The sequence below is a fragment of the Eptatretus burgeri genome, chromosome 2 (genome assembly GCF_056783735.1).
Source record: "Eptatretus burgeri isolate ZD-2024b chromosome 2, Ebu_testis_v1, whole genome shotgun sequence".
Lineage (NCBI taxonomy): Eukaryota > Metazoa > Chordata > Myxini > Myxiniformes > Myxinidae > Eptatretus > Eptatretus burgeri.
Window position 1 is genome coordinate 61,425,554 of NC_140962.1, and position 11,570 is coordinate 61,437,123.

Consider the following 11,570-nt stretch of genomic DNA (forward strand, 5'->3'; position numbering starts at 1 on the left):
CACACACATATATATATATATATATATATATATATATATATATATATATATATATATATATATATATATATATATATATATATATATATATATATATATATATATATATATATATATATATCTTTCTTTTCCTTATGCAGCCAACCAGAAACTGTTGTATACAATGTGCTTTCATCTGTAGTCTTGATAAGCTTCAAAAAGGAATGAACATTTTACATCAGCAGTAAATTTATATGTATGATGAGGAGATATAAAATTTACAACATGGTGCAACACATTATATAATCCTCCATTTTTTATGATTATACTTTAATAACCAATCTATTTTGCTCTTCAGACATCTGTATTTTCTCTTGGATGGCTAGGGTCATTGGGTGGGTGAAGCCTTGTTGGTTGCTCTCGCTGGTGTGGGTTCGATTCCCACGGCTCATGCAGTGGTAATTTCATGCACAGTGGTAATCCTCACACTGCAAAGGAGTGGCAAGTCACCTGTCCAGGACCTGCTTCTTATAGACTACGGAATAGTTCACTACTTGTCGTGAACACCCCAATGCTCCAAAGTTAAGGGTCAACCATCGCCACCATTTCCTCACGGATGTGGACGATTTTCAATCAGCTTTGTCGATGATGATGCGTCTTGCATTTCAGCTGGAGAGAGGAAGGTCTGGAAATGCACATCAATCACCCGTTCAGATGGGAAGGAAATCAAAACCCGGCTTTATCAGTGGGAATAATACAATTGACTCTTGGGTGCCAACTTGGTTGACTTCACAATCACGATCATTTATCGCGTCAAGTCCAGAACGCGTGCTGCACTGTGATGTCACAAACTGTCCGCATCACTGTCGCTGCCGTGGACTGTCTCCATTTCAGGTTCCGGTGCGTTCTCTGTCCTTGTCGCCTCTGGGTGACTGTTCACGCTGGTCGCACTTTTTGATTGTGCGACGTCAACGGAGGACGCGCGCTTCTGTCGTCGCCATTTTGCCCTACGGTTTTTGAACCAAACCTGGAAAGCACAACGCAAAGGAGATTAATGGAACAGCAATACAAAGGTTGTCTTTATTAAACAGCAATGAGAAAATATTGATTAGGTAAAGGTGTCCGAAGGTTGATTGATCCTTTGTTGAGCTTTCGGCTAGCAGGTGCATTTCCGATGTAAGCTTATTCCTTCAATACACAATTCATAATCTTAATTCATAGTGGCATGATCACGTGATGCACATCAAACTTTCACTGGTTTGAATCCCACTTCCGATGGAACTAGAGAGTTTACAGAACACATTACCCCATACTGTCTTGAGAAACAAGGACATTGGTGGGATCTACGAGCGGTAAACTTGATTGGTCGTGATGACGTAAAATGCCGTAACATTTTGTCCATATTTTGATAAACGGAAGCGGGTTGAAAGCGCTGAAAAGGCGATTTGTGTTATCCAGTGTTCAAGTATATAATTCAATTTAAATAAAAGAAAGATTTTTCGGTTGAAGAAAAAATAAATTCCAGAAGTTTACCGCCGTTGATGCAGCGTCTTTTTACATCACCTTATTCAACATGTTATATTAGTTATTCGTGCCTGTTGTTTGTGTCCTTTATAACGTCCTTAAAAACAGTAAGTTTCCTGTTTGGAATGATTTTCAATTTTGTTTGACTGTCAACAAAGCAGACAGAGTAAAACAATTATCTCACTTCTCTCTGCTCATGTGCGATCGGGACGAATTCAGAGCCAAAGTACTGATAAACTACAGGTTTGTTTTCTGATTTGTGTTCAAAATACAACATTCAATTGAAATCAAGTTGTTCCTCAATCATAAAACTGACGTTTGTAGACAGAAAGACAGACAGACAGAAGTGTGTGTGTGTGTGTGTGTGTGTGTGTGTGTGTGTGTGTGTGTGTGTGTGTGTGTGTGTGTGTGTGTGTGTGTGTGTGTGTGTGTGTGTGTGTGCGTGTGTAATTAACAGTGACATACAGATCAAGGATTTCATTTTATAAAAAAGAGCTTCAGGGTCCATCCATATGTCTTCAATACAACGTTGGAAAATATATGACTGGCACCATAACATTTTACACTATCATGTAAGCTCGAATGACATATCTTCTGAGAAAAAGTAAAAAAACACAAAGCATTGAAAGAATGCTTAACACAACCGTGGACTGCCCTGGTGAGCACTACCGCTCAAATGATTCCACTTGCACTCTTTTGCTCTTGGTTGCTCCCATTTTTGGAATTGCCTTCCTGAGGCTGTTCAATCCCATTCTTCCCTCCATGGCTTCAACCAAGTGGTGCACCACCATGTCGAAGGGGGGAAGTGATACTTCCCCATTCCCCTTCCGTAGTACTGCCTATGCTTTATCCTTTTGTCATAAAATTAATCAAACAACTTTTTTTTAACAAAAGCCAAGGTAACATTTTAACAACCAAATGGGTGATTTAGACAAATCACGGATGTAGTTTTATTTATTTGGATTATTTGAGATGCAAGGTAATGAATCAATCAGCGAGAGTTCAATCGTTGTGGAACATTTTAGACTGTCAGAAACCCCACCACTTACATATTGTTACGAATTCGCGCCTGCCGGTGTGTGAACGGCCGCTTCCCACTAATAGTAGCCGCTCGCCCACCCGACGGACAATTCAGTCGTGACCTTCTGGAACAATGCTGGAACCCTGTCAGGGGTGGGTCTTCAACCCCACCACGGCCTAGCCAATTTTCTACCCGCGCAGAATAGGGTCAATCACCGAATCTCGATATACCTAAGTACCCGGCGTGGGTAGCCTACCGGGAGACCGTACCTCGGCGCAGGTCGGCTTGGACACGAACCATTCAAGTGGTTCGTTCCGATCTGCAGTGATAACCGAGCGGGTATTATCGCCCGACCTCGCCGGATCCGATTCTATTTCACGGGTATTTCACAACCCCAACTAATATTCTGCAGTGCAAGATGGTATCCCAATAGGGGAAAAAGACACGACGAATGGGTTACATTCACACAAACACATTTATTTACACACATGCACATATACAGTCAATCATGCAGGTATGGAAGCAAATAAAGCAAAAGCACTACAACTGACGATAAGCAATTTATGTACAGCCACTTAACAGTTTTACTTCGCAAGACACGGCGCCACCAACATTAATTCGAAAGCAAAAGAAAAGGCCACCCTCAAAAGACAAGGGTGCCAGACAGGGCCCGTTGGCCTTTATGGCGTGGGACTTGGCAGACCGAACGAATCCCACGAGACCGTTGCAGGTTACCTGCACCCTCGTGGTGCGACGGTGGGCAAACTCTCTCTGGCGCTCCTTGCACGAACGCGCAGGCCCGCGTGACACAGCTGGCAGAGCGGCGCCTCCAGTCCGCATTCCCTCCGCGACGCCCGGACTCTCCACCGACTGCAAGCTCCAACGAGCGGGTCGCTCTACGGACCGCTTCTCCAAGACCCAGACGGGCAGAAGACCACGAACCGCCGACTGACACTGACACTCTGACCGACCGCCCCCCGACTTCTCGAAGACCAAGACGACGCCTCCGTGCGCCCTTTCATTTTCCCGGCGCCCCGCCCCTCCCTTCACGGCGCGCGGGGGGGGGGGGAGGGGACATTCCAACAGGGATCGACTGGATCAGTTGTTGTTTCCCAACCGTCATTCTTGTTTACCAGAGAAATCGGGGCGGGAGTTGAGTTCCCACCGTCATTCTTGTTTACCAGAGAAATCGGGGTGGGAGTTGTTGTTCCCCTTTTGTGTTCATGGAGATGTTGACGGTTGCTGGCGGAGTAGTGAGGATGACGTGGTTGTTGAGAGGCAGGTGTGGTTGTGGTTGTTGTGAAGCGGCGTTGTGGTTGGTGGTTGGTCCAAATTAACGATAGGAAAAGAAAAACACTATCTCAAAGAATCACAGCCCTGTGACACGAATAAATACCATTAAACAACGGTGGGGAAATCTAACTGAACACGGACTTATCGGCATAACTAACTAAGGACCTATATGGTGTTCTGCGAATTTCCACAGCCGTAACAATATTTTATTTTCATGATCTTTAACATTTGTCACTTGGTAATGCCTCAAAGTCAACATTCAGATGAACAGGAGCTTATAAGAACGATTGTCATGCTGGAGCAAAGTGTTAACCAGTGGCTTCTGAGTGTGACTCTTGGGATGAGTCACAGCATCATCATATGGGTGTGTGCAAGATAGCAAAATATGGAGTGCGTACTCTACTCCATTTCAAAAGACACAGATGATGAAGTCTTTTGGATGTGGCTAAAGAAAGGTCAAATACACCCCCCCTCCCTATCTGAGGTTATACGTCTCAGGTAAGGTCAACTACACATTTTATTTGAATTTCGTATTTGAGGAGCATTAAATGAATTAAAGACCAAAATGCAGAAAAGGTCCAGTCCTGCTTGTGACCCTATGGAAAGCTATAATGAGGTTCAAGTGTCCATGTCGATTGTTGTATGAAATATAAACGAGTATTTGCTCTTGCAAGACCACACTCTGGATCTCTTTACGGATGAGTCGAAGTTCTGTTCAGACATTCATGGCTGCCGTTGACATTTTTGTAGAGGTAGTGAGAATCTGTATACACAGTATCTTATATAAAATGACCACTACACTAGGAATGGTTCCATCACAGGTTGGGGGTGAAAATTGGATGAATCTATTACCATGGTTTTACAGATATTCACATGTTCCTTTGTGGCAATTTCACCTTTAAAGATAAAGGGATGGGGTCCTTGATTGTTGTTCGTGATTTTGCTGATGCTTGGCTCATGACTTTGTCGAGATGGATGGCTTTGCATGACCTCAAAGGGGAATGGTTGTTTAAGCAGTACCATGATGAAAAGAAACTTTCTGCTGTTCTCTACATCATTGTGAAAAGTTTCATCCAGCAGGCTTAAATTATTCCAACCAAAGTTGTCACTGGAGAGAAAGTAAAACAAACCTGAGTTGTACCAATGAAATTTTGGAGGCACAACAAGAGATTATGTACACTTAAGGAAATTTTCTTCATAATCATACTCTGCATAGATTGAAGTTTTTAAGCAGGCACTGGTGCGATATTTTTACAGTCTGTGTCTCGGCTTCTTCACTAGCCAATCTTGTGCCAAAATAAATGGATAAACTGTTTCATTGGTGATCTCGTAGGGTGAATGAAAAGAGCACAATGCTGTGATCGAGGACGGAAAGTGTGAAAGAGATCCATCCATCAATCAGGAATGTACTCTGTGCAGAGCATTGGTGCTGCCAAAGCAGTCTCCTTGGCTATTGGACACAATCCTGGACTGGTCGCCACTCTGACACAGGATACCAGCAAGCTGGCACTTATTTTGCCAACCTCGGAAGGAAGACAGGCAGAGTCAACCCCACCTGGTATTAATTCAACAGTGGAGTGGCATTTGAACTCAGGATCCTAGGCCCACCACCCTAACCATTAAACCAACACCAGACATATGTGAAAGAGATCTGAGAACTAAAATCCACAGACAATGTGAAATTTTAATAATTTGCATGAATCCTTTCTGTAATTCCACGGAACCTGTTTGTTAATTGGAAAATCGAAGATTTTTCAAGTATATTGGTGAGTCGATTTTGTTATTCTGTCTGTCTGTTTATCTGATTGCTTGTCTGTCATTCACCGACAGGCCACAATTTTAAACTGATCTCCACGAAACTTCACTGAGCTTGAAGAAGTAGTCTCAAATGAGAAGCCTATTGATTTTGAAGTCAAAGGTCAAAGATCATCTTGGGGTTCAATTTCTAAAAATCGTCATTTTTCATCATTTTGACATGAAAATTAAACAGCAATTGCATAGTGCATTACTGAATTGGGAAACCAACTATTTTTGAGATCAAAAGGTCAAAGGTCAACTCAAGGTAAAACTTCCAAAATCATCAATTTACATCTTATTGAGAGTTGAAAAGGATTTGCATCGTCCATCACTTAATTGTGAAAACAACTATTTTTGAGGTCCAAAGGTCAAAGGTCAAATCAAGGGCAAACTTCCTAAAAGCATCAAATTTTTTTCTGAAAAAAATCGTCAATTTTCATCCGATTGACTTGAATATTAAACAACTGCAAAGTGGATTACTGAATTGGGAAACTAACTATATTTGAGATCAAAAGGTCAAAGGTAAACTCAAGGGCAAACACCTAAAATCAATTTTCAACTGAAAAATCAGCAATTTACATTGGATTAACCTGAATATTAAGCAGCAATTACACAGGGCATCACTGAATTTGAAAACCAACTATTTTTAAGGTCAACAGGTCAAAGGTCAACTCAAGGTCAAACTTCTAAAATCATTAAATTTCAATCTGAAAAATATATATCTTTTTTTTAAAATCAATTTTCTTCTGATTCACCTGAGCTTTGCTTAAGATTGCCAATTTTAATCTTTAGGAAATGGACAATTTGTTGTATCCATGGCAATCTTTGGAGAGGGGTGGATTTTGCGAATATCATGCTCTGCACGATGTCTTTTTCTTCTTTGTTTGTTACTTGCAAAATCGAAGAATTTTGTCGATTTTGTTATTCTGTCTGTCTGTTTGTCTGTTTGTTTATCGCCTACATGTCACAATTCTAAACCGATCTTCACGAAACTTCACCACATGGTAGAGTTTGTCATAAGCAATGAGCTTATTGTTTTTGAGGTCAAAAGGTCAACATTGACCAAAGGTCAACAACTTAGGCGAGATTTCTAAAATCTTTAATTTTCATCCAATTGACTTGAAATTTGAACAGGATTTACATTTCAGGTCACTGAATTCAACGAGCCAATAATTCTTGAGGTTATCATAGACCAAAAGGTCAACTTAGGCCCAAGGTCAACAACTATGGTGGTATTTCTAAAATCCTAAATTTTTGTCCCATTGACTTGAAATTTGAGGATTTGCAAATCAGGTCACTGAATTCATCCATCAATTATTTTTGAGGCCAACATAGACCAAAAGGTCAACATAGGCCGAAATTCTGAAATTATCAATTTTCATCCGATTCACTTGAAATTTGAAGAGGAGTTGCATATTTGGTCATTGAATGCAACCACCAATTGTTCTTGAGGTCAAATTTGTCTTATGGATTTAGTAAGTGTCGTGCTCTGCACGACAGCTTCTTGTTTTTGTGTTTGTTTGTTTGTCATGCTGCTCCTACAGTTCTGGGCCAATTACATCCAGACTTGCTATGTAGGATCAGCATGATCCCAATTAGTGTATAAGGGTGTCTTTGCTGGCGGTTTTGGGGGGGGGGCAGAGAGGAGGGGGGGCACGTAAATTCTGTAGGTAAATGTGTATCGTGTAGCACCGCCTCCAGGTGGCGCTTACAAGTTTCCACCCTTTACAATGCAGTATAGTATTCCTGTCACCACATTATCCAGTGCAGTGAAGTGTTTTGAATTATAAGTAGTAAGTATATTTTTGCTTCATGCACATAACCCGGGTTATCTTTTTTGGGGGAGTTATTCTGGCAGCTGTCAGTTGACTCCACACCACCCAAATAAAGGTATGTCTCAGAAGAACGTGGTGCATGCTTGGAACAAGATCGCCTGTAGGGCGGGTACTTGGCTAGTATTAGAAAATATGTCATCATCATCATAATGGGAGATGAGAAATTATGCAGAACCTTTGAAATTTGAGTGGTATTAAATGGATTAAAGCCCAGAATGATCTTTCTCTTCTGAGGTTGGTGGTCAAAGGGAGGAAGAGTATTTATATACAGTTCTACTATTGCTTTCAGGGGGATTAAACGCAAGCATTACTTGCATTGTGTTTTAAATGCTTTTGTACATACATGGATCACACATTTTTCTTTGTTTAAAAATATATTGGGGAGGGTTTTAGGTGACTCCCATCCTCAAAGGATCAATCGCGGAAGGGTGGGAAGAAAGTAGATTGTGGTTGCGTTCAAAAATGGAGTACGGCAAAACGCGTGCTCATGCACATAGTGTGGCACATTTACACATTATTGAAGCCACATTTATACACACACAAGCTCCTGTTCTTTGTAAACAAAAAGAGCTTATGCAAACACTTCACTTGTTTTGACCCTGCTGCAGCATTGTGGGAAGTCTTCGGTTCCCTCGCTGCCACATAACCATGACAAATATTGATGTCAGCAGCAGTCTGAAGACCCAAGGAATCATGTCTGAACATAAATTGTTTTGAGTCGATATATATATATATATATATATATATATATATATATATATATATATATATATATATATATATATATATATATATATATCCTGTATTCTTGTGGGTGCCCTGACGACTGCAAGACGAAAACCTTCGGCAATGTCTGTTCTTTTTTGCACCACCAAGCAATTATTCATAATATATACAAGCTGGACATTAAACTGGGCATCCCGTATGCTAGCACTGGTTGGTGATAATTAAAAAAAATCCCAGGGTGCCCATCGCGAAGAGGAGTGTATCTGATGTGACTGGAAATATGCCCGAACTGCCACTGCAAGTCACCCAGTGTAATCCTTGCTGTGAGGAAGCTTTGGCAGCAATGAGTCTGCCTTTTGGAAGAGAACCCGAGTAGTAGTACAGTAGACGACCCGTGAACCGGTTGGGTTCCCATTGTGACAGTGGTTGATAAAAAAAAAATCATTTCCAAAAAATAAATAAAAGATAGCTCCAGCGAACTATACTACTGAGGTTGTTTGCATTGATCAAATACTCCCGAAAAGTACTTGACTGAATCGGGAATTGATGTTTTAAGAATTTTTTTCATTGCCCGATTTGAACGAAACTTGATATTGCGCGTCAATGTGAAAAAAAAAAAACGGAGAGAAGAAAGTCGAAGAAATTATTGTGCGTAATCTTCTAAACACAATTTTATTTATTCATGAACACGGAAGTATTCGATCAAAATGGCGATGTTTATTTTATGCTTAAAAATAAATCGTTATTTGCCTATACGAAATGTTTGAGATTTTTAAATAAATAATTTCAAGAAAAAAAAAAACATAGCTCCAGCGAACTATACCACTGATGTTGTTTGCATTGATCAAATTCTCCCGAAGAGTACTTGACTAAATCGGGAATTGATTTTTAAATATTTTTTCCGTTGCCCGATTTTAACAAAACTTGAAACTGCACACCACAGGTGAATGGTGAGTAAGGTGGCCCTAAAATCTTTAGGCTATCGTGTACCGTTTTGTCTGTATTTCGGGAACATACATACATACATTCATACATTCATACATACATACAAGATGAGAGTTTTAGTAATATATAGATAGATAACACTGGGGAACATTTTTTTTTATCTGTTGCATGAGATTTTTAAACTTTTTCTATGTATTTTTTCAACGCTGATTTCAAATCTGAAATCGGTTTTCCTCTACATGCTCTAGTTTTCATGCAATTTGAAACTTGCGATTTTCGCAAAAAAGGACACCCATTGCTATTTGCACTTGGGATAACTTGAGAACTCGGGGTGTGATTTCGGACTTTAGTGGAAATATACGATGCTAAATGCTAAACTTAAACTGCTATTAAAACTGCTAAATAACTATAGACCGTATTCGTTTTGCTGCTAATGATTTACTCACGATTTATTTCACATCAATTTTCTTTATCTTTATTGATATTTATTTATCTTTATTGATATATATTCTTTAACTTTATGTATTTCTTTGTTTCAGATCTGATTATGGCTTCTTCAAGAAGACGTAAATGTGTAAATAATCCTGATGCATTCTGTTATGTATGTGGCTGCTACACACTACTTCGTCAAAAGCGCAATATAACATCGTTTGTAAGGCGTGCCTATACAGCCTATTTTGATGTTCCCCTTGGCGACCAAGACAAGAAATGGGCTCCTCAAATTGTATGTCATAATTGTGAGGAAATGCTTCGTGACTGGACAAAAGGAAAACGAAAGGGTCTGCCTTTTGGAGTTGCCATGGTTTGGCGAGAACCCAAGGACCACTTAACTGAATGCTATTTTTGCCTGGTCAACACAAAGGGTGTCGGCAAGAAAAACCGGCAAAAGATCTCCTATCCCTGTATTCCCTCAGCAATTCGACCTACTCCGCACTCTGAGGAACTCCCTGTTCCAGTCTTTAATGGTTTTGTCTTATCTGAAGATGAAGGCAGTGAACATGATCAGCAAGAGCACGAGGGTTGTGATGACGGGCTTCAAGAAATGGTTTCAGAATCCGAAGCCTCCTCATCTGATACCAACCAGTCATCAGCTCCTCAGCACTTTAGCCAACCGGAATTGAATGACTTAGTGCATGATTTGGGGCTCTCCAAGAAAGCAGCCGAGGTATTAGCCTCCAGGCTGCAAGAGAAAAATCTACTTGACCACTCTGCAAATGTTTCATATTTCCGAAAGCGGGACCAGATTTTGTCGCCTTTTTCTCAGAAGACAAGCAGTTTGTTTACTGTCATGATATCCCAGGTCTTCTCAGGCAATTAGGTGTTACTTCGTATAATCCAACAGAATGGAGATTATTTGTGGATACCTCTAAGAGCAACCTCAAGTGTATTCTCTTGCACAATGGCAATGTTTATGGAGCGGTTCCAGTTGGTCACTCAGTGCATTTGCGAGAACAACATAATGACACAAAAATGGTCATTGACTGACTCAAATATCACGAGCACAACTGGATCATTTGTATGGACCTGTTCCACACAGTTGACTATTTTCACTCTTTCATTCCTCTTTTTCCCGCATTTGGAATAAACTCCCTCACTCTATTCAATCCCATTCTTCCCTCCAGGCCTTCAAAACAGCTGTTCACCACCACCTCTTATCATCCCCCATCCTAATCCTCGATCTTTTCTACCCACGTTAATCCACCCCAAACCCACCTCCTTCAAATTTCATGCTTTCCTTCCTGAAAGTCCCTGTAATGTCCATCTTGTATACCCACCCAATGTTCCCCAACCAATACCTCTCCCTTCCACAGAACTCCTCATGTGTCTGTTCCCCACTGTTTTGTTCTTCCCTCTCCCGCCCCACTCGTCTCTTGCCCCTCCCCCCTTGCTGTGCATTGTGTGTTAGCTCTCATACGAGCCTCGACAAGGTATACGCTCGACTCACTCACAATCGTCTACTCTTGTGAAAGATACCATGTTCTGTTGAAACGAATGCTTGAAAATGGAATACCCAGCTTAACATCCCATCCGATGGATGGCATTTACGTATGGGATTGAAAAACTCATTGATGCAACAATCTGCGTATGATGTGTCACGGTGACAGTTTATCATTGGGTCATTAATTGAACCCAGACCAGACAGTTCAAAGGCAAGTAACCCACTTCTAAGTTATATTGTAATGGAGTTGGGTAATGTGCATATGCACATATGCATAATGGGGACAGCAGTGTGTTAATAATCTTCGTCTTCTTTTTAACGACGACAATTTTTCTCGTTCTTGTGGGATTGGATGGAGGAAGATTGGCACAATTTTTTCACCAACTGGTTGATCAGACGATGTTCAACGAAGGTTAGGGCAGGAATTGAAAATTTGGCCATGGTGCCGACGATAGCTCACCAAGTCCAGCAGCGTAGTCTGATATTTCAGATCAAGTGTTCTAATTTGCAT

The 11,570-nt window shown here is 40.8% G+C and overlaps 1 protein-coding gene and 1 long non-coding RNA gene across 5 annotated transcripts in view; one reads left to right on the forward strand and one right to left on the reverse strand.

Annotated features, from left to right (window-relative positions):
- LOC147032153 (uncharacterized) overlaps positions 1-11,570 on the forward strand; it is a 72,989-nt gene that overhangs the window by 21,694 nt on the left and 39,725 nt on the right. The window lies entirely within an intron of this gene.
- Positions 127-11,570, reverse strand: part of GSC (goosecoid homeobox) — a 57,431-nt gene continuing 45,987 nt past the window's right edge. Inside the window, exon 3 of the mRNA XM_085869499.1 lies at positions 127-1,006. Coding sequence (XP_085725625.1) covers positions 824-1,006 — 183 coding nt within the window. The 3' untranslated portion in view covers positions 127-823. The remainder of the gene's footprint in view (positions 1,007-11,570) is intronic.